Source organism: Kogia breviceps, chromosome 7 (genome assembly GCF_026419965.1).
Source record: "Kogia breviceps isolate mKogBre1 chromosome 7, mKogBre1 haplotype 1, whole genome shotgun sequence".
Classification (NCBI taxonomy): Eukaryota; Metazoa; Chordata; class Mammalia; order Artiodactyla; family Physeteridae; genus Kogia; species Kogia breviceps.
In genome coordinates this window covers 46,509,163-46,533,841 of record NC_081316.1, presented here as the reverse complement: position 1 = coordinate 46,533,841, position 24,679 = coordinate 46,509,163, and the positions used below count along the sequence as shown (strand labels likewise).

The 24,679-nt window shown below is 36.2% G+C and overlaps 2 protein-coding genes across 14 annotated transcripts in view; one reads left to right on the top strand and one right to left on the bottom strand.

The window, feature by feature from the left end:
- The window catches only part of LOC131759481 (centrosomal protein of 57 kDa), a 43,511-nt gene extending 24,605 nt beyond the window's left edge, over positions 1-18,906 (top strand). For all 4 annotated transcript variants that reach the window (XM_059068645.2, XM_067038263.1, XM_067038262.1 and 1 more), the window contains 9 exons: positions 1,122-1,301; positions 1,662-1,783; positions 5,195-5,311; positions 6,431-6,508; positions 9,277-9,384; positions 9,927-10,004; positions 14,552-14,790; positions 15,605-15,749; positions 17,686-18,906. In XM_059068645.2, coding sequence (XP_058924628.1) covers positions 1,122-1,301; positions 1,662-1,783; positions 5,195-5,311; positions 6,431-6,508; positions 9,277-9,384; positions 9,927-10,004; positions 14,552-14,790; positions 15,605-15,749; positions 17,686-17,919 — 1,301 coding nt within the window. In that variant the 3' untranslated portion in view covers positions 17,920-18,906. The remainder of the gene's footprint in view (positions 1-1,121; positions 1,302-1,661; positions 1,784-5,194; positions 5,312-6,430; positions 6,509-9,276; positions 9,385-9,926; positions 10,005-14,551; positions 14,791-15,604; positions 15,750-17,685) is intronic.
- A 3,104-nt stretch (positions 18,907-22,010) lies between these two features.
- The window catches only part of MTMR2 (myotubularin related protein 2), a 107,499-nt gene continuing 104,830 nt past the window's right edge, over positions 22,011-24,679 (bottom strand). For all 10 annotated transcript variants that reach the window (XM_059068228.2, XM_059068234.2, XM_067038255.1 and 7 more), the window contains 2 exons: positions 24,068-24,244; positions 22,011-23,424 (listed from right to left, as the gene is read on the bottom strand). In XM_059068228.2, coding sequence (XP_058924211.1) covers positions 23,263-23,424; positions 24,068-24,244 — 339 coding nt within the window. In that variant the 3' untranslated portion in view covers positions 22,011-23,262. The remainder of the gene's footprint in view (positions 23,425-24,067; positions 24,245-24,679) is intronic.

The window sequence follows — 24,679 nt, the reverse complement described above, 5'->3', positions numbered from 1 at the left end:
GGTGATCCAATGGTTAAGACTGCTCTCTCAATGCAGGGGGCCCGGGTTCAGTCCCTGGTCAGGGAACTAGATCCCGCATGCCACAACTAAGAGCCCGCATGCCACAAGTAAAGATCCTGCATGCTGCAACGAAGATCCCGTGTGCCACAGCTAAGACCAGCTGTGGCCAAATAAATACGTTTAAAATAAAAATAAATAAATAAAATATGAATTTTCTTTGATCCAGTCCATTTGGTCACAAGGAAATAATCTTTTAAGTCTATCTGATTGCATGAGGGAATGCTCACAGTTCCATAATGCTAAGTGAAAACATTTAGATCAATTTTGATCTCAATTTATGTTATACATATAGGAAAAGATTGAAAGAAATGACCAAAATTGATAGTAATGATCCCTTAGGATTATCGGTTCTTGTCTTTGTTGTATTTTCCTGTGCTTTCTGCAGTGAATATGTATTATTTTATAATCAAAAGCTTTTTGAGGGGCAAAGTGCTTAGGTTTTTTTTGGAGATCAAAAAGAAATAGTCCTTTATGTGCTTGACTATTTTTAGCTCTATAATTGGATTCTGCATGTGATCCTATTAGTAAAACAGAAAAGATTTATAGTTAATAATGTGCCTTGGGGCAGTTTATGAATTTTGTATGATTAGCTAAATATTTTTACCATTTTATAAAATCTTTGAAATTTTTTTTTTTTTTTTTTTTTTTGTGATATGCGGGCCTCTCACTGTTGTGGCCCCTCCCGTTGCAGAGCACAGGCTCCGGATGCGCAGGCCCAGCGGCCACGGCCCAAGGGCCCAGCCGCTCCGCGGCATGTGGGATCCTCCCGGACCGGGGCGTGAACCCGTGTCTCCTGCATGGGCAGGCGGACTCTCAACCACTGCGCCACCAGGGAAGCCCTGAAATGTTTTTACCATGGCATTCTGCTTTTTACTTGAGTACCTAGCACATTTCAGAGACTCAAAAGATGTCTTTAAATGGAGTTTTTTAAACAATTACTATGTGATGATAATTCCCAAAGAGTAATCCTCCGTCAATTATATTTTTTATTTAGATGAGTTTATTCTTTTTCAGTGAACTTTTTCCGTATGTATTATAGTATCCATGTTCGTATTTGGCAGCTATATTTTCCGCTCTGAAGAATCTTCAAGATAAAATTCGACGTTTAGAACTTGAAAGGATTCAGGCAGAAGAAAGTGTGAAAACCTTGTCTAAAGAAACAATTGAATATAAGAAAGTACTGGATGAACAGATACAAGAAAGGGAGAATTCAAAGAATGAGGAATCGAAGCACAATCAAGGTTTGTTTAATTATGAAAGAAATGAGACACTATCAAAATAAGTATTGTAAAATCATTCTAAAAGAAATTCCACATTAGTGTTTTCTAGTGCTTAGTGTCTTCGAGCACTACAAAATTACATTTACATTTGGGAGCATTTTGTGGAACAAGTGCTGATGTCCTGTATTTTATTTACTGTCTGAATTCAAGGCAGATTAGACTAACATACAGAAAGAGAATGTTCTTAGGTCATCTGAAAAGGCTTCTAGAGCTACTGGAAAATGTTTATTATATATACTGTCGATTCATGTTAAGCAGCTTGTTAAAACTAAAACTTCTGCAAGTGAGCTAATTTCTGCTTTCCTTATGTATTCTTTTTAGAGTTGACATCTCAGCTCTTAGCTGCAGAAAATAAATGTAATCTTTTAGAAAAACAATTGGAATACATGCGTAACATGATAAAGCATGCAGAAATGGAGAGGACATCTGTATTAGAGAAACAGGTATGTTACTTCATAGTCACTCTCAAGAAAAGTTAGTTACGGAGAAAATTAAGTTGATATAAAGACCTCTTTTCTCAGTGAGGACTAATGGTGCTGTTACAAATAATCAATTCTCCGTCCATCTTAAAAGGTAATAGTACCAGTAGTTCATTTTGAAAAACTGCTAGTGGAAGCTTTGAGAAAAACGTTTGTTTTTTCAGCGAAGCTAAAAAGAGGAGTTTCCTCTTTGGATGACCTTCACACACACTGCCATATCCTGTACACACAACTTGACAGCTTCTGCTTTGGAACAGTACAACAGCACAGGACTGAAATTACTTGGGATCAGTTATGGTGTCTGAAGATTTGATTGTTCTTCATTGTTATTGGTGTATTTGGTAAAGTTTTACTTAAATGGGAAAAATACTATACATTTAATTGTGTTTTTTTTCCAAGTCATGTTAACTTCTTTGTATACTATCAAAAGTATAAATAAGCATATTATGTACCTCTCTGCCTCTTGAATTTTGTTTAAAGACTCAACTCAGGTAGCACATTTCAAGGTTCTTTATACTTTGAAAAACTTATTTACAGTTGTTATTTTAACAAAAATATTTTGCTCTGTCACACCAGAGGTATTTTAAGTAACCTATGCATTTACGAGAGGACATCTGCAACATCTGTCTCAAATATATTTTTTTAAAACATACCTCCTTTTCCTATTATGAATATAGAATTTGAATTCATCATGAATACCACAGTTTCTGGGCATCTTAAGTTTATTATGCAAAAGTTGAATGTTTATATGCTTATTAATATTTTGCTGGGTACTCTGCAGTGTGAAAGAAATTAAATGCTTTCCACCTCAGTCAGCTTTCAGTCATAGTTGGAGATATCAAAGAAATATTTGATTGCACAGTAATATTTAAGAGGATGTTTCAGCAATTTTCATTTGTATTATAGGTCTCTTTACTATGCCATTGAGTTTATTTGTGACCATATTTTTTTGTTTCCAGTTGGATCCTCTTCAGTCCACCTATTTTTGTTGTTTTTTTAATGTACCATTACTTTGCTTTTTATTCCTTCATTTTATCTCTTTGAACACTATAAAAATTCCCAGTCTTTTTAAAATCATTTTTTTCTTGTGAGAACTGTATACATATATATATATATATATATATATATATATATATATATATATATATATATATGTTTTATGATGAACTCTTATTCTTTGGAGTTGTTTATCTTGGGAATTCCATACTTCTAAGTTGTGTAGGCAGTCTTATGAAATGGTTGTGGATTTGCCTTTGCTGGGGCTTGATGGGTTTCCCTGGTTCTGTTCTTCATTTATGAGTTTGTCGGCTTTAGGCTCTTGCATCATGCAGATGGTACATTACCTGAGATTTATGTCACGTTCCTTGTGTATCTTATACACCAAGGCTATAGTCTTGCCTCATGTAATATTTGGCTTCAGTATTACTTGATTTTGATTTATCTTTTTTGCATCTGAAGAGTTCCCTTTCTTCAAACTTGCTATGCAATTATTATTATTTCTGTGTTTTCTCTGACACTTTTATGTGATGGATGGGGTTGGGAGAGGGTTGGTGAGTTAAATCTGCCACATCATTGGAAATGGCAAAACATTATGTACGGTAATATGCAGTTCTCTTCATCGGCATATTTCTGTTCTCGGGTTAGAAAGCATCTATAACACAACAGTGAGATGTCTTGACTAATATTGATATAGCTGTTAGACATATATATATGTATATGTCTTTGAATTAAGCCCTGTTTTCATCAGTAAAGTTTGATTAGCCCATTTTATAAGAGTGGTTCCAATACTGGAAGTGAAGTGTGATTTGTGCCAATATTTAACTTAATGTATTATTTCAAGGGCAGTAACTATCCACCAAGGTGGGTAGGAGGAAATTAGTAGTTCACACAAATTCCTGAGAAATTTATTGGTTTGTATTACTTTGTCATATTCAAATTTCTGTTAGTATGATACCTAGTGCTATAGACTTGTATATGAAGATACCCTGTTTACAAGTTCGCATGCTTAATGTTTTGCTTTTTACCAGTAGACCTCAGTTTAGCATACTTCCACTTCTTATCCTAGTTTAATGGTTTATCCTGTGGCTGTCAGTCCTTAAATCTGATAGGTGGCAGTCTTTTCAAATCCTTGACCCCACGCCTGAAAAAAAGAAAATGATCGATGTTTTGCATAGAATTCAGAGGAAGTGTAAATGTTACATACCAAAACCGTGATTATTGCCTTAATTAAGAGATTAACTATGTAAGAGAATCCTAATTACAACTATTTGTGTGTAGCTTGTATGTCTAGTAAATACGTTCATTCAGAGCGTATTAACAAGTCTTAGTATAGAGAACCAAATGTTATAATAGTATATAGTAAGAACAAGATTTCACTTGTATTTGTTAATTTTCCTCAGGTTTCATCTTAATATTGTTTTCCTGGAATTTCTCTGTAGTACCTAAATAGTTGTATGAAAAGCCAGACAATATCCCTGGTACTTATTCTACTTGTAACTGGAAGTTTGTACTTTTTAATTTTTATTTTATATTGAAATGTGGTTGATTGACAATGTTGTGTTAGTTTCAGGTATACAGCAGAGTGATTCAGTTATACATATACATGTATCTATTCTTTTTCAAATTATTTTCCCATTTAGGTTATTATAGAATATTCAGCAGAGTTTCGTATGCTATACAGTAGGTCCTTGTTGGTGATCTATTTTAAATATAGAAGTGTGTACATGTCAATCCCAAACTCCCAATTTATCCTTTCACCCCACCTTTCCCCTTTGGTGACCATAAGTTTGTTTTCTAAGTCTGTGAGTCTGAAGAAACTTAGTATTTTTTTGATTTTTCAAAGGACTGATTTGTAAAAGTCAGTTTTACATTGTCTAGGTCATAGCCTACCTTTTCTCAAGTAAAGCTGGTTAGTCTCATTTTAGGTTAGTCTCATTGGGTTTTCTGCCTGGTTACGTTTCAAGGTTTTATATGGTGAAGGAATCTCAGATTCCTTTTAATTTTTTTAGGGAATTTAGATTACTTTTGATTAAGACCTGTAGATCAGATACTTAGGATAGAAGCATCATGAATGAAAAACTATTCATAGGAACACCTTTCTAAAAGTATTATTTTCACTTGTCCAACAAGTATTTATAGCCACTGTACTAGGCAAGTGGAGACCACAAAAATCAGAGACTACTGTGATTGTGTTTTATAGTCTTGTAGTATAATAACATATATGTAAGTATAAAATAGTACACTAAAAATATAAGAACTCTGAATAATCAAAAAAAAAAGAAAAGTCAGACAAGTAGCATACAACATAGTACTCTCAGTGTTAGTTTTTCAGTTTTTCTGTCCAATTATTATGCTGTATTTAATATTGTTTCCCAGGTTTCCCTAGAAAGAGAACGACAACATGATCAAACGCATGTTCAAAACCAACTTGAAAAATTGGATCTTCTTGAACAGGAGTATAACAAGCTTACCACGATGCAGGCCCTTGCAGAAGTCAGTGAAAATCTTTTTTACTCATCAATGTATAATAGTGATTCTTATGTAAAACTGGTTATTTTATAGGAAAAAAAGTGACCTTGTAGCAAAGAAACATATAGGAATTTTTTTAAAGGAAGAAATGTAAATTTGGAGAGAAAGTTCACATTTTACCATCTTAGTGTACATAAAGAAGGAGTTCTTTTTGAAAATGTTGAAAGATGAAGTGTTTTTGAGTATCCTTAAGGCTTGTATCACTTCGTTTTTGTTCCCTGAACTAATTTTAGTTTTTTGTTTGTTTGTTTTTCTAAAATTTTTTATTTATTTTTGGCTGCATTGGGTCTTTGTTGCTGTGCGGGGGCTTTCTCTAGTTGTGGTGAGCGGGGGCTACTCTTTGTTATGGTGCGCGGGCTTCTCATTTCAGTGTCTTCTCTTGTTGCAGAGCATGTGTACTAGGCACGCGGGCTTCAGTAGCTGCAGCACGCAGACTCCGTAGTTGCAGCACATGGACCCTAGAGTACATGGGCTTCAGTAGTTGTGGCACGTGGGCTCAGCAGTTGTGGCTTGCAGGCTCTAGACTAGAGCTCAGGCTCAGCAGTTGTGACACATGGGCCTAGTTCCTCTGCAGCATGTGGGATCTTCCTAGATAGGGATCAAACCCGTGTCCCCTGCCTTGGCAGGTGTATTCCCAACCACTGTACCACCAGGGAAGTCCTAATTTTAGTCTTAATTGATTCATTTGGGAAGTATTTAATACCACTGAGACTATAAAGCTTCAGATTCAACTTCCATGTAGCCCAGGGGTCCCCAACTGATTAGGAACCAGGCCACATGGCAGGTGAGCGGTGGGTGAGTGAGCGAAGCATCATGTGCTGCTCCCCATCGCTCACGTTACTGCCTGAACCATCCCCCCCACATGCGTAGAAAGATTGTCTTCCGTGAGAAACCGGTCCCTGGTGCCATTTGGTTGGGGACCGCTGATGTAGCCTATATGGCTTCATACACAGGCTGTGTTCTTTGGCTGTGAATTTTACCCATAATTCTGTGGAATTGCAAAGGAGAGTCATGGATAAAAATTTTACAAATAGACACTGAAACTCTTTTCACTATTATCATTTTTAATATTTTTATCACTAGAAAAAAATGCAAGAGTTAGAAGCAAAACTCCATCAAGAAGAACAGGAAAGGAAACGTATGCAAGCTAAGGCAGCCCAGGTAAGTTGAAATGCGAGCAGGTAGGCTCCTCACATTTCATGCTACTCTTTATATATAAATAGATGTAGATGTGCGCTGTTTTGATTATTTATCATTGGAATGGTCCAATATATAAATTTGCAGACTTAGCTTAATATGGAAAACTATAAACATATTTTTACAGACAGAAAGTAAAAGCTGAGCAATTCTTTAAGGTTTTTAAAATTGTGGGCTTTCCATCAGCTTTATTTTTTTTTTTAATCAATAGACTAAAAACTATCAGCGACTGTATACATAATATAATACGTAATCATCTAAAACTTTTCACATTAGTCACTATTGGAAATGTTTGAAAGCCTCATTCAGTATCCTGCTTGTAAGTGCTTCCCTTTTTTGGTGGCCTCAAGACACCAGGACAGTAGCTGAGGTAGTGGGCTGCCCAACAGGTGGTGACCCATACTAATTTACAAAAGCCACCATATAAAGAAAATGAGCTCTGCTCATTCCTAGCCTTGAATTTGTATCCCATGCAGTGGCCACCAGGTAAAATAGGTGAGGCAGTGTGAATTCACAGAATCATTGAGTTTATAGATATCAACTAGAACTGCATTTCTAGAAGATATAGCAACATTTCTATATCCAACAAATCTTACAGGCTAAGTAAAATACTTGTGTTTATAACTGAAGACTCTCCCCATGTGAGCTTATTAATTCAAATACCTCTCATTTATTGCCCCTCCCCTTCCAAAGTCTTTAAGTTTTATAACATTTACATGTATCTTTTCTCATAATATGAACACAAGAAGCAGGTTCTGATTCCAAAACAATTAGGAGAGGAGGCTCTGCAGTTCAGGTTGTGGCCAGATGCCAACGGTGTCCTGGGCTCACTTCATAAATGTGCCCGCAGGACTATAAACATCTATTCTCATCTTTGTTACCTTGTCTATTTTTTCCAGTGCTTCCCAGAATTCATTGACTTACCATATTCTCTTTCTATTAAACCCGATATATTTTCTTTCTCAAATATTTACCTTCTGATCAATTTGTATGTATTTTTTACCTCTGTGCTTTCTGAGTTATATAGTCATGTGGCTTTATTTTTGACAACCAACAAATTTTGAAATTACTTGATTTCTCTCCCCATTCCACTTTTTAGGGTAGGCAGGCCACTTTCCTGTGCCTCTGTTTCCTCAGTCATAACATGCAAACTTTAAAGTTATGCTTTATATACATTGTGGTGGTGAGTTCTGTTATACATGAAATGCAGAATTCACAAGTTTATTTTTATGAATTTTAAAAATTATTTTGTAGTAGTTTTGTTTTATATTTAGCAGGCAAAAAGTTGGGACCAAATCAGTTATTACTGATAATATATCAGTAAAGGTTTTGAGTTCTGATAGTGAACACTGTTGTGGTAGAACAGGGGCCGGGGTTGATACGTGGTTCCAAGTCTAACCATAATTTGTGTAGTCCTGGGCGATGTAACCATTCAGAGCTTGGGATTTTTCCACTGACACTGGTCTTTATTTTACATCTTCGTAATGTTGGAGAGATCGAGCAAGAGAAAATATAATGAAAGCACTTAAAAATGTTAAAACTCTGCCACACAAATATATGACAGCTCTGGGAAGAACTTAGGAAGTTAAAATAGTTCACATTTTTTTTGTTTTGTATACTCTTCAAACTCATTGGCTTCATACGTCTTCCAGAGTAGTAATTTCACGTTCATGGAATTATATCCATTCAGTTTATTATGTATAAAGCATCGTTAGATGTGTGGGAATGTAGACCCTCCTGGGAGTAGGATCCCTGTGTTCCTTTGTCACTGAATAAATTCTGTCCCCGAAGAATGCAGTCATTGTGGGAAGCATTAGTAATGATCTCAGGATGTCTTTTAACTAATCCATTGGTTCTGAGTGTTTGAGCTCCATCATAATTTCCTGAAGAGCTTTAAAGTACTTTTAAAATATAAATTTCCCCAGCCTGGAATGTTTAAAATCATGACATCTGGAGAGGCACCTGACAATCTGAATTTTCTTATAAACTCCAGACAATTTCGATACATAGGCAGGTTTGAAAACCACTGTTCTAGACAAATACAGACGAACACAGAAACACACTCACACACACATACCTGTGTCTATGTATGTAATTCTATTTTTTAAGGAAAGTTGAAAACAGCAGTCCTTGTTTGAAATCCTTAGTAATTGTTTGTGGAGTTTCTACCATATTAAATTAATGTAGTTACTAAGCTTCTAGAGAAAAGGGAAAAGGGCTTGATAACATTCTCTGATATACCTCCCAGTTCTTTTGCACATAGATTTCCAGTTCCTTTTTCTTACATTGCTAAGTGTATCGGTTTTTAAAAGAGGAAGAAATTGTACTTTGTTCTCCAGCTGCTTTATGTCTAGCACTGTTGTATATGCCGTGCGTGAAAAGAAGAAAATGTTGAAACATTGGTTTGGAGTTAGAAATACTGCCTTTAACTCATTAGATATAATTTAAGGACCAACCTCAAATAAGGAGCTAAGAGTTTCCAGGCTAAGTGAAAGGACAAAGCATAGGACAGCTTTTTAAGTAAATTGAGAGAGTGGTATTGATTTAAAATATTGGATAAATGTTGACGGATTGATTCCAGATATAGGTACACAGCTATGATGGGTTTTTCATTCTATACTATATGATACTACTGTAGGTTTTTATTACAGGCCTTTACGTGGCAGATCTCAAATTTGAATCATAGCTTTTATTTCTACAGTATTAACTTTAGGCTCTCATATTTTTCCTAGTTGCAGACTGGTCTAGAAACAAATAGACTTATCTTTGAAGATAAGGCAACTTCATGTGTTCCCAATGCAAAAAGAATTAAAAAAAAGAAGTCAAAACCACCAGAAAAGGTATGAAAACAGAACCATTAAGTCAAAGTGCTGGTTATTACTTGGCGTATTTTGTGTGAAAACACTTATAAACCATGTGGTACTTCAACCTTGGATGAATAAATCTCTTTCATTCTCAGTTTCTTAATTGGGAAAATGGGGATAAGTAATATCTACTTCTAAATTTTCAGCCTCACAGTGAGATATAATATATATGAAAGCGTTAGAACTAAATAGCACCGCACACATGTTACTTATTCTTCAGTATCGCATTATCTTTTGCACTTAAATGTTTGTGTATATACATATGCACGCGTGTGCACACACACACACACACACAGTTTCTCTACTGAGACTGTAACTGATGTTTTGTCAGGAACTATTTTTTCTTTCCTAGGCTAGGATATGTGTTGACGAGTATTATTAGGAGCTCCAGACCATAATGCCAATAGAGTTAAAACAAGCAGTAGCCCAGCAGTAAGCTGAAGTTTCAGATTAGTCCTATATATAGCCAGCTTTTATCATCATGTGAGTAAAATTGCTCTTCTTTCTTTTCCATGCAGAGAGGTTCTAGGAACTATTTTGCTGCACAACCACACTATAGATTATGCTTGGGTGATATGCCATTTGTAGCTGGAAAGGTGAGTTGGTCGAACTCTGGCTTTTTTTGTACAACTTAGATCTTTGAATTAAATCCACTCATCTGCCTGTATACCTATAAACGGTGGAAATATTTTTCTGCTCTTTTACCAATTGGATCATAGTGATGTGAGAATGAGATGAAGGAAAGTTTTATGGGACTGGGGGAGCAGGGAGGAGACTGGGGGGACACTTTAAAGCAGGTAGAGTATATGCAGAAGGGAAGTTATGAGCAAAAGCAGAGACTCTGGTTTGCAGGTGTGGTTGCAGATAGGAAATAGTATATTTGTAGCACTGGATTTTTAGTATCAGCCCTGTTGATTTGTATTTAGATAGAGATAGATATTTAAATGAAAAGAAGTCACATCCTCTTTGTCCTCACATGCTTATTACTTATAGGATTCATCCTCCAAGAAGCAGTCATACATAGACTTGAATCTTAAGTTCCTTTAGTGCTTAAAAATGTGGAGATGATAATTTTATCAAATAACAGCAAGTACTGACTGGGTGATTTCTAAAGAGTGCTTAACATTGTGTTAGTTTATACCACTTTTTCATTAATGTTTGTGTTGCTGGTTGTTTCATGTATAGATGCCCTGAGTATCCAACTAGATTGTGAATTTGAGAAGCTTGAGGGGTAAATTTAATTGTAGGTATTTATTTCTTTATTTTAACCACACAGTAAATCCTCAGTGAAAGCTTAGGGAATGACCTATTTCCTGGCTTTTCCACTTGCCCTTTGTAGATGCGTGCGGCCAAATCACTTTAAAAAAGTTTTGTTGTTGGCTGTCCTTTACTCTAAATTTAACCTCTTCTTAGATTGCAGACCATCTTTTGACCTACCAAGGTCAAAAGGTTCATCTTTGAACCTTTGTTCCTAACCAAGGTTCTTCTATTTGGCAATAGAATCTTTGAGTTGGGCTGGAAACAGTTTCTCCAAGGATGACCAGCTGCATCAGAATCACTGACTATGCATCTGAAAAAGCAGATTACGAAGCCCCACCACAGTTCTCCCAAATCAGAATTTTCTGGGTGTGGGACCTAGAAAGTATAGTCAGTTGTTAGTCAGGACCTAGAAAGTATAGTCAGTTGTTCCCAAGTCTCAATCTAATGTTCATTTAGATTTGGGACCCACCTAGTACAGTTTCCTGTCCAATGTTTTCATTATATAAACATCCAGAAAATGGTCATGTACTCTGTCCAAATACATCTACTGATGAGACCTCATTATACCCTCAAACAGCCCTTCACAGTTCTAGACAGCTTTATTTGAAAGTTCTTAAGTGAGATGAAATCTGTCACCATAAATTTTACTCATTGTATTTTTTTCTGCTCTCAGGGATCCACATAGACCAAATGAACCCTTAACTATAGGAAAATTTTAAAACTTTAGAAGATAGCTGTATCTTTTTTTTAACCTTATATTGATAATAGATTAAGGGGTTTTTTTGTTTTTGTTTTAATTAACTTTTTTGGCTGTGTTGTGTCTTAGTTGCAGCATGTGGGATCTTTGTTGTGTGCAGGATCTTTTGTTGCGGCGCAAAGGCTCTTCATTGCAGTGTGCGGGCTTCTCTCTAGTCGTGGTGTGCCAGTTTTCTCTTCTCTGTTTGCAGCATGCAGGCTCCAGAGCATGTGGGCTCTGTAGTTTGCGACCCGTGGGCTCTCTAGTTGAGGCGCCCGGGCTCAGTAGTTGTGGTGCACAGGCTTATTGCCCCACAGCATGTGGGATCTTTGTTCCCAAGACCAGAGATTGAACCTGCATCCCCTGCATTGGAAGGCAGATTCTTTACCACTGGACCACCAGGAAAGGTCTCAGATAGCTGTATCTTTATTCTCATATCCTTATTCTAGGTTATAAATAATTCTTTTTCTTCAGCTATTCATCATAAGATATGCTTTATGAGTTTCTTAACCACCTCCTCACTCCCTTCCTGAATCGAATATAGTCCTCTAAATGTGGTGTGACTAGCACAGGATAGAGAGTCTTTGTCACGTTCTGGATAGTCTGTTAACTCAGCCTAGCATCACATTAATGTTATGGGGAAGCCACAGCATCCCTTTCACTCATTAATTCTAGAGTCATCTGAAGTAATAGGTCTTCTACTTAGTCTTAGCATCAGCCTCTCAAGGTCCTATACTTGTGGAGTTGATTTTTTTATACAGAATTTTTAATAAATGAAGCACTATAGGAATTGATTCACCCTATCCCACATTAGGTTAGAATCTAGTTCAGTCTTCCATTATGTATGTGTTATCCCCAAATTTAATTTGCCTATCTTTGGTAATTCTCACTGAAGTCATATTATATTTGAACAGGACAGGTTCAAAGATAGGGCTTTTCAACCTGAGGTCTTCTTTTGAAGTTGTAATTTGTACTTTTTGTGAAATATTCAAACAGCTAAGAATGTGCTGTCATCTGAGCATTTCCCAAACTTACCTGTTGTGGAGGACCAGTTTTTATTTTTATTTATACATTGTCATAAACCAGTACATTTGTAAAGTGAAATGTGAATTGCTAGAAAAAATGAAATTTAAAAGACAAAATACACTTTCCAATTTTTTAAATTACTAGATTCAAGACATAAAATTTCCTTAATAGAGTCAGAAAAATAACAGGAAAAAGAACTTCAAGATTCTTTTAGCTCTTCTAGTTCCTTTGCCTTTCCATGTGAATTTTAGAAAAAAACTTCTCTACCAAAGAAAAGGTCTTGCTGGAATTTTGATAGGAACTGTATTAATTTGGAAGGATTGACATCCTTGTTGAGTCTTTCAGCTCATGAGAGTGGTACATTTCTTACTTATTTAGATCTTTGATTTCTTTCATCAGGATTTTCATCATATTAGTCCCATTCCTGTTTTATCAGATTTATATACAAATTTTTTTGAGCAATTGTAAATTGTGTTGTTTTCATTTCAGCTTCTACATGATCATTGTTAGTATATTTGAGTTTTTATGTTAATCTTATATTCTGTGACATTGCTGAATTCACTTATTGGTCCTGGGAATTATTTTTTGGTTTTACGTAAGCTTTTCTATGTGAAGAATCATGTCATTTGTAAATAAGGATAGTTTGTTTCTTCCTTTTTAATTTGTGTGCCTTTTATTTCCTTTCTTGCCTTACTGCACTGGCTAGGATTTCCTGTATCATGTTGTAAGTAAGAGTGATGAGAGTGGATATCCTTATATTTTTGCTGATCTTCAGGGGAAAGCATTCAGTCTTTCACCGATAAGTATGATATTAGCTGTAGGTTCTTTGTGCTCTTTGTCAACTTGAGGAAATTTCTCTCTGTTCCTGCTTTGCTGAAAGTTTATACCCTTAACGGGTGTTGGATTATTTCAAATGCTTTTCTTCATCAAATGATATGGTTATGTGATTTTTCTTCTTTACCTTGTTGATATGCTGGATTACATGGATTCATTTTCAAACATTGAACTAGTCTTGCATTCCTGGAATAAACCCCACTTGGATGTGGTATATACATCTTTGTATATATATTACTAAATTAAATTTGCTACCTAACAACAAAAACTAGGATAAAAAGAGCATCTGTTAAGCTTAGCTGAGTGGTTTGCAAACCTGGCTGATTAGAATCAACTGGCAAACTTTTAAATGTACATTTCTAAGCCTTGACCACACACTGATTGAGTTTGGCATGCTACCTAGGAATCTGCATTTTAAACTTGCTTATGGAGCCAAGTTGGCCCAACCATCTGTTTATAAATTGAAATTGCACATTGAGACTTGTTCAGTGTTCAAAACAAAAACAAAAATTTTGAGAGGGTTACCAGGTTTTTCCCATTGCTTGTGTGACAAACATGAACTAAATGTTTCCTACTAGAGGACAGAGAAATGAATACGGTAATAGTCCCTACCACCTGGAAGTGCTTACACTACTTAATAGGTGAAAAAGACATGCAAACACAATTACAATATATTGTGATAAATCCTGTGATTGAGATAAATGCCATAGGTGATCTGAGAATGGACCAGTTAATTACCTGGATGTTTTAAGAAAGTCTTTACAAATCATGTATTTGAACTGGGTTTTTTAAAATGGTATAAAAATTGGCACACAAAAGAAATGGCATGTGCAAAAACAGTTCATTCAAATAGTGGAGAGCAGGTAGGAGATAGTGAGACATGAGGCCAAGGTGTAGAAGTTGCAGCTTAGTGTTATAGGGCCTTGATTTCTGTGCTGAGTAGTTTGGACATTAGAGTCAGCGAGTTTAACATTAAAGGGTGTCAAATAGAAGAACGTGATCAGAATCATCTTTTCGGAGGATAACTGATAGAACTATGGAGTTAGAGACTGAAGAGACTGGGAGCAGGGGACAGTTGGGATGTTTGTCCATAGCTAATAGAGATGGGTGTGTAAGCCAAGTGGATAACACTAGGGTGGAGAGGAGATTGGAGATGCACTGTACACCAGGTTTGTATCACAGGGTTTTCTGCAGAGGAGAGGGTCTTTTTACCCAGGCTTAGGGGGGAAAGAGAAAACATTTTTCTAGAGGATGTGGCTTCAATCACTTCTCTTCATTTTTCTTCAGTCCACCAGCCCTAGCCATGCTGTGGTAGCCAATGTTCAGCATGTCTTACATCTAATGAAGCAACACAGTAAAGTCTTGTGCAATGATCGAGTAGTCAGCAGTGTTCCTCTGGCAAAGCAAGTGTCTTCACGAAGTGGGAAAAGCAAGAAGTCAGCAACACCTCCTCCATCTAGCAGCATTAATGAAGAGCTGGCAGAAGTCTTAGAGACTTTACAAGATGAATTTGGGCAAATGAGCTTGTGAGTTTCAGTTTTTTTGTTTTTTAGTTATATTTAGTTCTAAAACCTCATTTAACTTCTTGGTGACTTTATTAATTCTGTCTTTCATATTTCAGTATTTTAAGAAATATTTGTTGAACACAGTCCTTGCACCAACCACTGAACAAGTTACTAGGACTTTAACCAATACAACTGTTCTGGATGAAATCTCTCCTTTTTCTATAACTGTTAAATGTTTTGGAGACCAAGGTTTACATTTAAGTTTTATTTCCTTGTTTGGGAGCTTGATCTACATTAACTTTGGCTAAATGTAACTGATAAGTTAGGAAGTGAGTGTTTGAAGAACAATATCCTTCTCTAGACTTTCCTTTTCTACATATGTAATGCTCTTGTGGGGGAGGTAAAGATATAAATAATTAGCGCTTTGAAATTAAGAACTCTTCTTGCATTTGCATCCAGTACCTTTTTTAAAGTTTTACACTATCACTAATAATATGGAAAATTTTGCTGTATTTTAAAATATTGAGTTTTTTTTTTTTTTTTATGTGGACCATTTTTTAAGTCTTTATTGAATCTTTTACAGAATTGCTTCTGTTTTTTTATGTTTTGGTTTTTTGGCCACGAGGCATTTGGGATCTTAGCTCCCCGACCAGGGATCGAACCTGCAACCCCTACACTGGAAGGTGAAGTCTTAACCACTGGACCACCAGGGAAGTCCCAAAATTGAATCTTTTTTTAATGCGCAGAGCAGTGGTCCCATGGTGAGTGAGATGTAGTGGACTTAACCAGCTAACACAGGAAACTTAACCAAGCTCTCCTTCTGTTTTTTATTCAGTGATCACCAGCAGCTTGCGAAACTTATCCAAGAATCACCAACCACTGAACTGAAAGACAACCTAGAGTGCGAACTGGAGGCATTAGTGGGCAGGATGGAGGCAAAGGCCAATCAAATAACTAAAGTTCGAAAATATCAAGCCCAGGTAACTCTGTTTTCCTTAACTCGTTTCTAATGATTAAAAAACAAAAGTAGGGCTTCCCTGGTGGCGCAATGGTTGAGAGTCCGCCTGCTGATGCAGGGGACATGGGTTCGTGCCCCGGTCTGGGAAGATCCCACATGCCGCGGACCGGCTGGGCCCGGGAGCCATGGCCGCTGAGCCTGCGCGTCCGGAGCCTGTGCTCCACAATGGGAAAGGCCACAGCAGTGAGAGGCCCACGTACCCCCCAAAAAAAAAATCAAAAAAAAAAAAAAAAAAAAAAAACAGAAGTAAAACAGAACAAAACAACCCCTTTTCTTCAAATATGTTAATTGATGCCCTTGTAAGTGTATCACAGACAGAAAGCTATAGGAAGTATTTTTCACTGTAGACACTTATTAATTCATTGCATTAGTTATTAAGAATTGGTGTTAAGAAGGCTAAGAAAGAAGACACTGTCTTGAAGTCTCTGAGTAGATTTTATAATTTAAAATACATCTTCCAAGTACTGAATATATTTAATACTCTTACATGAACAAGTTTTACCTCTGTGATGAGTTTAAATGGTTCTAAGTTTACCCAAGTCTTTTTAAAAACACCTAGAAAGTCTTAATTTCTAAAGGAATAAATCAGATGTAAATATGTGAAAAAGATCTTTAGTTATATTTATGTTACTAATTATATTAATGAAACAACCATGTATTTAGTATCCACTAAGTGCAATGGGAAGTCACACTCCAGGGTTTCCATCCAGAGAGAAATGTAATGATTGGTGTGTTTAAGAGATGACTGTGACTGCCGGGAGGGGGATAGAGACAGGAGAGAGGCTGAGAGACCAACTACGCATTTAAGCTTATCTTGATCAGAGGTCACCGGTGACTGCAGTTGGGGAGAAGTAGACAGATTTGAGGTGAGTCTTGGAAATAGAATTATCAGGGCTGCTTGCTGCTAGATATCATGTGGAGGGAGAGGACGGTGGTAGAGCTGACTGAAACGGAGAGGACTGGTAGCAGAACAGGTTAGCAGACATTTATTAATTGGTTGCTGTGTAATAGGCACAATGCTGAGTGCTCTATGTCATCTTATTTAATTTTCATGGAAGGCTTATGAGGTGAGTATATATTTCATTTTACAAATGAGGAAACTGGAGCCAAGGTCCTGGGAGGTGGGCATACCCTAAAATGAAATTATGTAACTTGCCCAAGGACATACTGGCTCACTGGTAAATGGCAGACTGGGGTCTTTGCAACTCCAAAACCTAGCTTTTTAAGCATTTTTTTCCAAAGTTCACATACTAAAAATAAAAGAATAAATACAAGCAAATGATTCCTATAGGAGTAATGATCTAATTTGTTTCCTGTACATTAGATTTAACTTTATTCTAGTGGAACACCAGTGTGCCAGCAGCGATTTATTTCAGCCAGCAGCTAAAGTAAAAGTAAAGCTCCCTGTTTGAAATTATTCTAAAAGGTGAAATAATAAAATTAAAAACCTTTTCATAGTATTAATACATCACCATTATATCCCTTCATCCATCTGCAACGTGCTTCTTTGTGCAAGACTAGTTTCTAGGATGCCTTTATCCTTCGTGTATTAAAATCCTGTCTTCCATTTCCCATGTCAGATTTTTTTGCTGCCTCCTTGAGACCTTGGCCCGAACTCCCTTGCTTCTCACTCACCCTGTGCTGCACTTTGGCAAGTCTTAACTTCTGATACAGCACCACAATTGATGTGTTGACTCTTGTTTACAGGTTTTTATATGACTATATATTTTAAACACTGGTAAATGACTAGTACAATAGATTTTTGAAGCCTTTAAAAATATAAACCCAGAATATATTATATGCGTTTTAGTTAGTATGAGAGTTAGAAATACCAGTTTTCAGAAAAATATGTTTTCATTAATTTCTCCTTTTTTCCCTGCCTTGGTTTTTTGGTATAGCTGGAGAAACAGAAGTTGGAGAAGCAGAAGAGGGAATTAAGAACCACCAAAAAGACTCTTGATGAAGAAGGAAAAAGCAGCGGCCGTTCTTCTGCAACCACAGGGACCACAAATAAGAAGGACTTTGCCAAACCAAGACCTGGAGAAAAAAGCAGGAAAAATCTTCAGCTATTGAAGGACATGCAAACCATACAGAATTCATTACAGAGCAATAGTTTGTGTTGGGATTACTGACTGGTACCAGGTCATAAATGTTATTCACATAATCCGTACCTCATCAATCAGATGTTGACAGTTTACTTTCCAGGTCTCATACTCTTATGTTGGAATTAATTAATAGCAGGTATTAAGGGGCCCAGGCTTCATTACACAGGCTTCTTATGTATCACAGCTAAATGTTAAACCATCTAAATGGAAACCAGGGGAGTTTTAAAGGCCAAGAAGCCACACATACTCTGTTTCTTTGTTTGAGATGAATTTGCTGTACTGATATTGCACTTTGTAAACAAATTACCAATTTTTTACTTGTGGGTGTGATTTTTTTAAATAGTTCTATATATCTAAGTAAAATGAGGTTTAAATTATCAAAGTATGAGGCTGTCCCATAGGCAGTGTTTGAAAAGTCTCATTTTTAAATCTTCCCCTGGCGTGAATCGCCCACTTCTCCTTTTCAATGCAACCATTAAATGTACTGTTTCAACTATTGATGGAGGTTTTCTATATTTAAATATTTATACATATTTAAGAGGATTGTTTTCTTTTGCTCTTTGACACTTCAAACATTGATCAGTGTTAAAAATACCTTTATCTATGTTAATCCACCATTAAAAATTTTTGAAGACCGAAGCATTCATTTTAAATCAGTTAACTGTGAAGATTACAAAAGCGTTTAAAACTATAAACAAACTGTAAATGAAGTAAATGAGGTTTTAGAATGAAGAGAGAACAGGAGGTGTTGTAAAGCATATATGTTCGTATTTTTAGATAATACCTGTTTGTAATCATGCTATTTATTTCAAGGCATTATGGTTTTTAATCTTAAAATTTAGAAGAACCCCTTGGCTATTTACTTTTATTGGTGTACAGTGTGAGTGCAACATTAACTGTACACATGGAATTGTCATTGTGTTAATAATGTAAATCATAATTTTGAATAGATCAAGACATGTTAACTTTTTATAAATTTGCCACTAAAATCAATAAAGCAGCTTTTTAAGGAAACACTGAAATTTTCCTTAACAGCCTGTTAATAAAGGCTTTATTTGTTGCAGTCTCTCAAAAAAATACACTTTTAAATAGGACATTAACGTATTATGAGAAACAATATATGGTATTTAATACATAATTTACTTGCCTTTTTCCAGCTTACATAGAAACTAGGCCCAACAAAACTGGATTATCTCATGGTATATGTTAAGATACTCTTTTTAAGAGTACTAATGAACATGTTAACTAGATATTAAAGCGATTCCTTTTTTGCCTCCCCTGGGATTGAAATGGAGTTCTAGGATTTTATCTAGACAACAGCATGAATTGTAGTGGCTGTCTGGGCACTAAGCTTGTTAGGCCTTTTACTGAATTCATTGTCTACAAAGTTTTTAATTAAGTGTCCTTAGATTTGGGGGTATTTGTGAATCTCCTAAAATTGTATGTACGCTTCTGCTTACATATACAGTTTTCTTCCTTAGTAAGCAAGGTATGCTTACAAGCAGACTGTAGACACACACAAGCAGGCCTTATTTGATTACATTATCAAAAATTGCCCCCTCATCTCATTTACTATCAGATTAGCCTATTTTATTCACAGCACTTATCACTATTCAAGTTAATTTTTGTGAATGGTGTTAGATAGGCATCCAATTTCATTGTTCTGCATGTGTTCTTCTCTGGTTTCCCAGCACCATTTGTTGAAGAGACTATCCTTTCCCCATTGGGTGTTCTTGGCTCCCTTGTCAAATATTAGGTGACCACTGGGATTTAATTCTGGGCTTTCTATTCTATTCTATTGGTCAATGTGTCTGTCTATTTTTGTGCCAGTACCATGTTTTTATTACCGTGGCTTTGTAATATAGTTTGAAATCTGAACGCACAATATTCACAGCTTAATTCTTTTTTCTCAGGATTATTTTGGCTGTTTGGAGCTTTTCTGTGGTTCCACAAAAATTTTTGGATTCTTTCTTCTATGTAAAAGAATGCCTTTGGCACTTTGATGGGAACCGCACTGAATCTGTAGATAGCTTTGGGTAGTAAGGACATCTAGTAAAGCCTTCCATTGGATTCTTCCAATCCATGAACATAGGATGTCTTTCCATTTGTGTCTTCTTTGATTTCTTTCAGCAGTCTTGCAGTTTTCATTGTACAGATCTTTCACTTCCTTGGTTAAACTTTTCCTCCGTAGTATATTGTTTTTATGCTATTTTGAGTGGGATAGTTTATCAATATTTTGCTTCATCATTAGTGTAAAGGAATGCAACTGACTTTTGTATGACGATTTTGTATCCTGCACCTTTACCGAAATTGTTGATTAGTCCCAACAGTGTTTTGGTTGACTCTGGGATTATCTATATATATAAAACCAAATCATCACAAATAGAGACATTTTACTTCTTCCTTTCTGATTTGGATGCCTTTTTTTTTCTCTTGCCTAGTTGCTCTAGCTAGGAATTCCACTACTATAATGAATATGAGTGGTGAGAGTGGGCATCAGTCTTGTTCCTGATCTTAAAGGAAAAACTTTCAATTGTTCTCCATTAACAGCTGTGGGTTTATTTATGGTACACAGCCTTTATTATATTGAGGTATATTCTTTTTTTACACAATCTGTTAAAGGTTTTTATTATGAAAGGATATTGTATTCTGTCAGATCTTTTCTCTGCATTTATTGAAATGATCATGTAATTTTTCTTTCATTTCACTGATGTGCTATATTATTACATTTACTGATTTGCATATGTTAAATCATCCTTGCATTACAAGGGATCAATCCCACTTTGGTCATGGTATATAATCCTATTTATGTGTCCTTGAATTTGGTTTGCTAATATTTGGTTGAGAGTTTTTCTGTCTATATTCAGCAGGGATATTGGTCTGTAGTTTTCTTGTATCCTCATTTGGTTCTGGTATCAATGTAATGCTGGCCTTGTAGATGACTTTGGAAGAGTTCCCTCCTCCTTAATACTTTGGAAGTGTTTGGAGGAAGACTGTGTTCATTCTTCTTTATATAGTTTGGTAGAATTCACCACTGAAGCCATCTGGTACTGTCGTTTTCTGTTGGGACTTTTTTGATTACTGTTTCAGTTCCTTTACTCATTACTGGTCTGTCATGGAGATCTCTCCTCAGAAATGTGGGGTGTCGCTGAAAAGCAATGGGACCCTCCAACTGCAGCCCACAAGCTGAGTAGACTTATACTTACCCTTTTCACTTTCCGCCTCTTCTGCTGGACAGGTTGCTGCCACCGCCACAGCCAGTGTCACCACATCTCCCTTGGCTCCCTAGCCTCCTTTGAGGTTTCATTCACCCAATTTCAGATACACAGATGAATCTCTCTCAGGTGTCCTGGTATGCTGTGCAGAGGCACCTGTGTCCAGTTATGGATGTCTGATTCGTTAGAAGTCAAAGGGAGAGAAAAGGAAGCACTGGTGCCACCATGATGCTGATGTCTTCACTAAAGGATCATCTTAAAGGCACTCCACTTTGGAGACTCCTGCAAAAAGTAAAAGGAAACCCCTAGAAAGTTTTAAAAGAAGTGATAGATTTGCACTTAGATTGCTCTGAATGGAATTCAGATTCTGAATGGATTAGATTGCTTTGAATGGAGTTTAAAGTGAATATGAGGGTATTAAGACTAGAAGTTTTAAATTCTTGAACCCTTCAATCATCTACATTCTTTTATGTGGCATCAGACCAAGATGATAAAGGCTTACTAAGGGAGGGAAATGGTAGAATACACAGAGAGAATGGATTTATAAAATATTTGGAATAGAAAACTTAGCTTTAATACTGACAGACTGGTCACTTAAATACTGTTATAAATTTTCTTATAACAAATTTCAATGATCAAATCATTTTGGTACCAATTTTGCTAATATTGGGTGTACTAATAACAGAAATTATACTTACTTATTGCAAAACCAAGAGCAGGGCAAAAGGTTCAGACTAGTGAGTTAACAAGTGAAAAAACACTGATTTTGAGTATTTGATTCATCTGATCAAACTGAACATTTCTCTTAGAGCAGCTGCTATGAAACACCACTTTCCTCAAAAAATTCCAAGTAACATTTCCACAAAAGAAACTTAAGGCAAACAACTTAGAACAAGGACAAAGTTTAAAAGTCAGCTGAAATTTTCCTTTAATTAAAGACCCAAGGGACAAGAGGCTCCTTTGTGTTACAGTACATAACATATGGCTCTTATACAGAGTAAAATAGACACCAGGGAGTCAAGTGTTTATACCCGCGCTGAATTCTTACTGTAGCAGCCAAAAAGTGAAGCAGGATTTCCTTTACTGGCATTGAGACTGTAATACATTTTTACATGCAATAAATTCTTTGGTAGACTTAATCATTCAGTGGAATTACAGAATTTGCAAAGGAAAGTAATAGTAAAACATTTCATGTAAAATTTGAGCACAGTACTTCTCACCATATGCTATTTATACAGACTTCAGAAAAAAGTCAATCCTACTAAACTCTTAAATACTGCCTCAAAATTTGCCAGTTAACTTCTATATGTTCAAAAAAAATGTAACTAAAATGAAGTAGGGCAGATAACGAGTTTTTTAAATATGTTTCATGATGTTTCTAGTAATTGTGCAAATGGAAACTAATCTGAAGGATGTGAAATTCTTTGAAATCCTGGACGGCTACCACTTTCTCCTCTCCATCCTCCTCCCAAGCACATCTGTAAGGCATCATTTTGGAACAGCTATCTAATACATCTTAAATTAAGTACATAAATAATGACAGCAACAATTTTCAACTATTACTACACCATAATATCCTCAAGACTTTGCCGTATTATGTGAAGAACACGAGTTTTGAATGGTGAAAGTAAATCACTTAACTACAAAAAGGAAAAACCCATGATGGGGAAAGGAGCATCAAATGATCTTGATTATGACACTGAGGCCCAGTATGTACAATGCCATGAAATGCCAGTATTGGTTTGGTTTGAAAACTGATGCTCCTCCTCCTGTGCAATGAGTGCTCTTCCATCAAGAAGTATATTTCTGAAGTAGTTTGTGTTTTGATTTTACCATACACCAAAATTTCTGAGACAGCATTTTCCTTTTAATATCAGAAAATTGTTCCCACTGTGGATCCAGGACTGAAGCATTTTAATATTCTTTGGGTGACTTGTAAGATTAGTGTCATAATCATGTAATTACATGTGGGGTTATTTCACTTAAACCACCTGCACTGCTACAGTTCTAAACACATCCTAGAGAGATTTAAAATAAATAAAGTGACTTAAGTTCTCTCACAGATGGGTTCTATATTCAGAAACTTTCTCTTCATGAAGCTGCCATTGTAATCAGGGTTCATGGCGATGACTGATGGCCCCATCCAGTAGTCCTCTCACACAACAGTCTGTACAGGAGTGACACACTGTGCAGGAGAACCGGCTCTCTCTGAGGATGAGGTTGATCGGTTAGAAATTTCTCTCTGGAGTTCCTCTACTTTCTTCTGAAGCTCCGCTCGTTTAGCAAGAAGTTCTTTATATCTGTTGTGAATGGGCTCCTACAAGAGCAGCACACCCTAAAATTATTTAACTAGGCAATCCTAAACAAACCCAAAGTCAAGTCATTCCAGGATAGAGCTCCTTCCCTAAACGCTGCAATGTGTGTGTTTTCAGCTATGGGAACCACACCCACCTTTCCAGAACATCAGTGAAAGTTAACTTCAGGGACTCCTCTGACACCACTGCTCTTTTCACTGGCTTCCCTAGTGCCCCCAAGTGTTTCCACAGAATACCCTGAAACTGGTACTTAGCCAAATACAACAAATAATTAAGTAACAATGTAATCTAAAAAAATTTAAAAATTAGGCTTTAAAAAATTAGGCTTTTAACTTTACTAAAGCTATTTTTTCCAGCCTATTAAAACAAGACCTCTAGTCCAGAACCCTCATTTTATAGAAGAGGGGAAAAAAGACAAAACAGAAGTGACTTGTCCAAGGCCAAACAAGTGAGTCATGATAATAACCAAGTGTGGTGATTATCCCTATGTAGTGCTTTTTCTACTACACAATTAAAACTGTTAACAGGAAAGGGTGAAAGCTTTAAATATGCACAGATAATTTTTATAGCTGCTTTAAAGGGGACAAATGTAATTCATACAACTGCATGGATAAAAACTCTCATTGTATATTGCAGGGCATATACCTGTGGCTTCATCCGTGGATTCCACCTTACGTAGTATCCCACCCAGAGCTCTAGGTGACGCATGCTGGCTACTGGATAAAGGACATGATTGGAATAGCTTCCATAGAGAGGATTAGTGAAGTCCTCCAGCTGACTATTTATGTAAGACCACAATGACACAGTTCTTTTGGGAAGATTCTATAAGAAGGAAAAAGATTCTCCATTACATAAGCTAATTATACTTTAGACGGAATTTGTAAAGAGGTATACTGTGTTCATTTAAATTGTTTCAGAGGGAGAGAGAACTCAGACACTGTGGTGACAGCCCCACTTAGATTAAAATTAGAGGGTATTGGAAAACTGTGCAGTTCTTCAAAAAGTTAAACAGAGTTACTATACCAGCAATTCCACTCTTAGGTATATACCCAAGAGAAGTGAAAACACATGCGCACACAACCCAGTACACAAATGTTCAAAGTAGCATCAGTCACAGTAGCCAAAAAGTAGAAACAACCCAAAAGACCATCATCTGATAAATGGATAAAATGCAGTATATCAATACAATGGATTATTCAGTCATAAAAAGGAATGAAGTACTGATACATGCTACAAATTGAACCTTGAAAACATTAT